Source organism: Brassica oleracea, chromosome C2 (genome assembly GCF_000695525.1).
Source record: "Brassica oleracea var. oleracea cultivar TO1000 chromosome C2, BOL, whole genome shotgun sequence".
Classification (NCBI taxonomy): domain Eukaryota; kingdom Viridiplantae; phylum Streptophyta; class Magnoliopsida; order Brassicales; family Brassicaceae; genus Brassica; species Brassica oleracea.
In genome coordinates this window covers 42,967,351-42,973,844 of record NC_027749.1, presented here as the reverse complement: position 1 = coordinate 42,973,844, position 6,494 = coordinate 42,967,351, and the positions used below count along the sequence as shown (strand labels likewise).

General features: G+C 33.0%; 1 protein-coding gene across 1 annotated transcript; it reads left to right on the top strand.

Annotated features, from left to right (window-relative positions):
* Positions 1–2,531: 2,531 nt before the first annotated feature.
* On the top strand, positions 2,532–4,321 carry LOC106325102 (F-box protein At2g02240-like). The gene is made up of 3 exons (XM_013763129.1): positions 2,532–2,991; positions 3,491–3,609; positions 3,698–4,321. Exons 1-3 carry the CDS (start codon positions 2,686–2,688, stop codon positions 4,107–4,109), a joined length of 837 nt encoding a protein of 278 aa, XP_013618583.1. The 5' UTR covers positions 2,532–2,685; the 3' UTR covers positions 4,110–4,321.
* The last annotated feature ends 2,173 nt before the right edge of the window (positions 4,322–6,494 follow it).

Here is a 6,494-nt window from a genome sequence, read left to right as displayed (position 1 = left end):
TTTAAATCATGCCGACAGACCGAGGAAATTCCGACGGAATTCCGACGCCAACGGCTAGTTCGTCAGAATTTCCTCGAAATTTTGTAAAATCCCCCAGCGGCACTCCAACGGCTATAATATTTCCTCGAAATTCATCGGTTTTTTCCGAGGAACACATTTTTCCTCGGAATTTCCTCGGAATATTCCGACGGATTGATATTTCCTCGGAATTCCGTCGGTATATTTCGAGGAAACCAAATTTTGTGTTTCCTCGGAATTTCCTCAGAAATTCCTCGGGATATTCCGAGGATTTCATTTTCCGTCGGAATGTCCGTCAGAATACCACTGTTTTCTTGTAGTGAATGATTTTTTTTTTTTTTTTTTTGGGAAAGAGCTTGAGATAAATGAGTTGATCCATCAACTTTTGTAGAAAGGGATTAGATTGAAACATTTCAAAAAATCTCCACTTTCTACGGCCTTCCATTTAATATATAGTAGATTTGGACCTTAATTTCATGTTTATCTATATTTTAGATAATTAGAATATACTTTTTTAAGTTACTTATATATTTAAATGTTTATATATAATTATTTTAAATATAACAATATGATAGTTTTCATGTTGTAAGTTAATTGATTATTTCAAATCATCACATATATTTCGTATTTTTTAATATATATTTTTTAAATTATTTTTATTCAATTATTATGATCCTGAACCGTAATTCAAAGCGCTATATTTCTTTTATTAATATTTTTTTATGTTAACCTACGGGCGGATAGCTTGGCACGTAATGCCAGGAAACAACCATCTTTCGTCGTTCACATGGATGCGGAGTTACCGTTTTGGTTTGCAGAGTCAATATGAGTCTGTGAGTGTCTTGTTGTTAAAATAAAAAAAATATATATTTTTTTTTATGTTTAGTCATTTAAGATAATAACTATATATATATAAAAGTTTAAGATAAGATTATTTTATACATGAATTATCTAATTTACTAATGTTAACTCGTTCTACCAACATATTATATTTCTAGCATAAATTTTTAATGGTTGTGAAAATAAAATATATTAATTTATCAGTTTAAAATAAGTTTACCATATTTAGTTAAATACAATGTTTATTTTAAAATGATAGATATAACTATAAAACAGTAAAATTTGATATAATTTTTTTCATTTTATAAAAGATAACTGAGTGTGTATATATATATATATATATATATTAATATATACTAACATTAATTTCATTACTAATTACAAAATTAGTGAAAATATTTATATACAATTTTTGATAATTAAGATATTGTTATAATGTTTTTCAACACATTTGTTAAAAAAATTAAATATATATATTTATATTTTAAATTAAAAGATATCAAATTATATTATGATTTAAGTAGTTAAAAGATTATATATTAGCATTAAGGAAATACATTTAATAAAAAAAATTAAATGATGATCCAAATAAAAATATCACACATGAATCAAGGTGAGTTTGTTAACCAATCCGGGTTTTTAGGAGTCGATGTTATATTAGGAATGATATATTATTAATCAATATTATTAATAATAAATGAATGATAACTGATTTCAAGTGAGAGTGCATTTTGTGAAAAAATCACACATGAATCAAGGTTGTGACTTCTGTTTTAATATATAAGATATACTAACTATAGAAAATTTGCTAAAAGGTTTGTTTATTAAAATAATAATAGAATAAACCTTTTATTACAGTATAATTTATATATATATATATATATATATATATTGTAAAGTATTTTTAAAATAATAATAGCTTCGTTATAAAATTTATGAAGTATTAACTAATCCATAAATACTGGAAATCCTCTTAATCCAGTGGTTTGATTAAGGGTTCACTAATGTTTCTACACCATAAGATCTGGGTTTCGAATCCCAACAAAAGCGAATTATGCAGATTTATGGAGAAAAGCATACAGGAGATCTTCGGTATGGCGCAAGAAGTACCGTCAGACATGGATCTCATAGGACGGCTCAGGATGATGCAGTTAGGCGTGAATCCTCGTAAAGTAGGTAGAATTGTCGGCTGTACAATTGTTTGATTAATCCATAAATACTGGAAACCCTCTTAATCCAGTGGTTTGATTAAGGGTTCACTAATGTTTCTACACCATAAGATCTGGGTTTCGAATCCCAACAAAAGCGAATTATGCAGATTTATGGAGAAAAGCATACAGGAGATCTTCGGTATGGCGCAAGAAGTACCGTCAGACATGGATCTCATAGGACGGCTCAGGATGATGCAGTTAGGCGTGAATCCTCGTAAAGTAGGTAGAATTGTCGGCTGTAGAATTGTCGGCCGTAAAATCGTCTTGTAATATTTATCCTAGTTTATAATAGCATAATTAACCATAGACTAAAAAAACGAATCCATAAATATTTCTTTGAATAAAATACTCAGCCAATTTTTTTTTCTGACGTCGATACTCAAAGCCAATTACTGTGTTGCCAACTGCTTATCTTTTAAGTTCATAACCTTCAATAAATCAGCAAACCAAACGATAACGCGTAGCCTGAAGGAGAGAACGACGCACACGGCAATAAGGGTAGTTTCGTAAACGCGTGTACACGACTACCACGGGTCTTTTTTTTCATTACAAATCATTCTTCTTTCACCGTTTGATCACACAAGCGACCTTAGAACAAATTTTAAGATTCCAGGTGATGGAGGCAACGATGGGGCAAAGTCATGGCAGAGAAAGCATCATCTCCGGGCCGTCACCGTTCGATTCATTGCCGGTGGATTGCATCTCCAGCATTATCTCCTTCACGAGTCCACGAGACGCGTGCAACGCCGCTTCTGTTTCGAAAACGTTAGAATCGGCGGCTAAGTCCGATAGCCTATGGGAGAAGTTTCTTCCATCGGAATATACATCTCTGGTTCCACAATACTCGCGAGTTTTCTCGTCCAAGAAGGAGCTCTATTTCGCTCTCTGCGATGAGCCTCTTCTCATCGAAGATGGCAAAAAGGTATATTACAAATCTATTCATTATAAGATCTGAGAATAGTGATCTGCGTAGGGCTCCAAAATTGATATAAGTGCGTAGAATCTTCATTGAGTTTTAACTCTATATATTGGAACAAGCATCTGGGATTCAATCTGATTCCAGAGAATACTAAGGATTAATATGTATATAGAAATAATTGTTTCTTAACGTCTAAACTTGCATTAAAGAACAAAGTGTCCTTAACTCGACTAAAATACACCATAAGCAATATCTAGAGATAATACAGGAGTCATTCTGAGAGGAAACTAATATTATACGTTGTTGTTCGGAGACTTGAGATTACATATGTTGGTTTATTCGCTAGATCATACTTTCAAAAAAAAATCATATTTGCTATGTCCTTCATCCGTAATGGTAGAGAATTATAATAAGGATGTGATTAATTAAACCTCCGGATTAATTAATTTGATGTGGTTTCTGAATGTTTCAATTTTTTCTTCTTTTTCCTCGTAAATGATAGAGCTTCTGGTTAGAGAAAGCGAGTGGGAAAAGATGTATTATGATATCTCCAAAAGAAGTGTCAATCACATGGGGAAGTAGTCCCGAACATTGGCAATGGATATCAATTCCTGAATCTAGGTATTTATTCTTATTCCATTGTATTCTTTCATTCTTATGTTGATGATGTTGTGAAGATGGGAAAATTAAAAATATGATTGCAATGCAGGTTTGAAAAAATAGCTGAGCTAATCGATGTATGTTGGTTTGAGATTCGTGGAGGGATGCACACTCGGTACCTAACTCCTGGAACTCGTTACTCGGTTTACATCGTGTTCAATACAAAGAACGGATGTCCTGGATTGGGAGATTTGCCGGTAGATGCTGGAGTTGGGTTAGTTGGACAAGAGTCTCCTCAAAAGTTGATATACTTTGTTGGGCCTCGTGGTCGTGATCGAAGGAGAGATGTAACGAGGCCAGAGGCGAGGGACGATGGGTGGATGGAAGCTGAACTTGGTCAGTTCTACAATGATTCTTGTTGTGATGATATCTCGCTAAGTGTTGTTAAGACCAACACTCCTGATTGGAAAAGTGGTTTGATCATTCAAGGATTTGAATTTCGCCCTGCGAAAACCCGGTAAATTGTTATATCATGTTTCTTGTGATGGAAAACGGTTTCTAGTTCAACGATTTTCCGTTGTATTTCATGTCTAACAAGTGAAAACCTTGGGTGTATTGTAAAGTTTTTTGAATCTTCAGCTTTTTGGATTGTAATGTTTGAATGGTTTGATCTTACCATTCTCACATGAACAAACTTCAATAAAGAAATCGTGTTTTCTTCTAATCATCTAAATGTTTTTGTATAGCAGCTTAATGGTTGTTTCATGTTTTAGTAAAATCTTCTCTAATAGTACTTTTAAATTTATGTATCTCTATGATATTATTTGAGAAAGTCAATTTTTTACGTGTTTCACTTACGTTACTTCTCACGATGGTCAATTACGTTGAAATCCTTAATAATTTAAAATTATTAAATCATTACCATTATAAATATTTTTAGGGCAATTCTCTCAAATAATATTTTTTAAGTTTTTGTCACAAAAATATCTCTTAAAAAAAAGAAAATGACCAAAATAGCTTCTCCTTTTTTTGAAATTTTTAATTTTTTTTTTAATTTGAAACCATATCCCCAAAACCCCACCATTAACTCTAAAACCTAAGTCTAGATTAGTTAATCCTAGGATAAAAATACATTTTTACCCTTTAATAAAACTTATTTTGGTCATTTTCTTTATTGAGTGTTATTTTTAACCCTCCACTTCAATTGGTATTTTTTCACGAAAAGCAAACATGAGATAACAAATCCAGTCTTTCACTAAAATTTCGAATAGCTGTCCCGAATTCAAGTTGATTATGTTTCGCCTCTTATTCGGAGAAAGACGATCAAACAATTCTCAATCATGGCCCTTGCGGATCGGATCATCCATATAATATATAAAAAGAAACTCCAGATATTTGATAGCTTTCTCTTTAAATGAGATATCAATTCCAGCGACGCTTTCATTAGATATCTTACAACAAAAATCTCTCTTTTTTCCGATCCAGTTCCTCCACCACCGCGAACTCCAGTTAGATTCAGGCATGATACACTTTTTAGTTATTGGGAGAACCCGAGTACTCTCTTTCGGATCCCGGAAACAGCTCTCAGAGATCTTTTTTCCTTTTGTAAAATACAGGAGCGAAACAATCAACCTATTGATATTGGAAGACCCAAAAGATTCTTCCGATGTATCATTTCTGGGTCCAATGGAATTCATAGGTATAGGAAGAAGCCCTTTCAAATAGAGATTTTTGCTTTCGACCATATTTCGATTGTTAATACGATATAGAAGGGCCGCTACTACAAATAGTACTACACCCTTGATCGTGAAATATCGATTGCTTGTTGAACCCTGTGAATTGCGTAAAAGTAGGATACTAAAAATTCGAGAGTCCAAGAGTTTTCTAAAACGTTCTTGGTGAAAAAAAATATGAATGAAAGATCCCACTGAATTGATGTGGGTCCATGAATCTAAGAAATAGTGAGAATTCTTGATCTTACAAAAACTTAAAAATGGTTATCCTATGGAAGACCTACAAGTTATGTAATGTAGGATATAAAATTATTTCGAAGGTTTTGTGTCAACGATTGAAAATCTATCTTCCATTGCTCATATCCGAAACTCAATCGGCATTCGTGGCAGGAAGGTTGATTTATGATAATATTCTTATCGCCCAGGAAATGTTCCACGGACTGCGGACCAATAAAGCATGTCAAAGAAAGTATATGGCAATTAAAATGAATATGGGCAAAACGTATGATAGAGTGGAATGAGACTTTATTAAGGTCTTATTACAGAAATTGGGTTTTGACCTTCATTGGATTAAATTGATGATGGAATGTATATAATCGGTTCAATATAGGGTTTTCATAAATAGTCAACCACGTGACCTCATTGTTCCACATAGGGGCTTACGTCAAGGATATCTTTTATCGCCTTATTTATTTATTCTCTGCACTGAGGTTGTAATTGCAAATATAAAAAAAGCAGAGAGAGGACAACAGCTAACGGGAATGAAGGTAGCTAGAGCTTGTCCATCGATATCCCATTTGCCTTTTGCGGATGACAACCTTTTCTTTTGTAAAGTTCAAAAAGAAGAGTGTCAAACCATTCTTAGGATTTTAAAGGAATATGAGGCAGTTTCAGAACAGCTAATAAATTTTGATAAGTCTTCAATTCAATTTGGACATAAGATTGAAGAAATCCGTCAGACAAGAATTAAGAGATATTTTGGGCATTCAGAATCTGGGAGGAATGGGATCCTACCTTGGTTTACCAGAAAATCTGAGGGGTTCAAAGATCCAAGTTTTTAGCTTTGTATAAGATCGTTTAAATAATGAAGTCAATGGGTGGACTTTCAAGTTTTTCACAAAAGGAGGAAAGGAAGTGATCATTAAATCAGTGATTACGGCTTTACCAAATCAT

Bases quoted from the DNA above. Each gene is read 5' to 3' on its own strand.
- LOC106325102 (XM_013763129.1), top strand. From the start codon at position 2,686: ATGGAGGCAACGATGGGGCAAAGTCATGGCAGAGAAAGCATCATCTCC. The intron at 2,992-3,490 runs GTATATTACAAA...CGTAAATGATAG, and splicing joins TCATCGAAGATGGCAAAAAG to AGCTTCTGGTTAGAGAAAGC. The intron at 3,610-3,697 runs GTATTTATTCTT...ATTGCAATGCAG, and splicing joins ATATCAATTCCTGAATCTAG to GTTTGAAAAAATAGCTGAGC.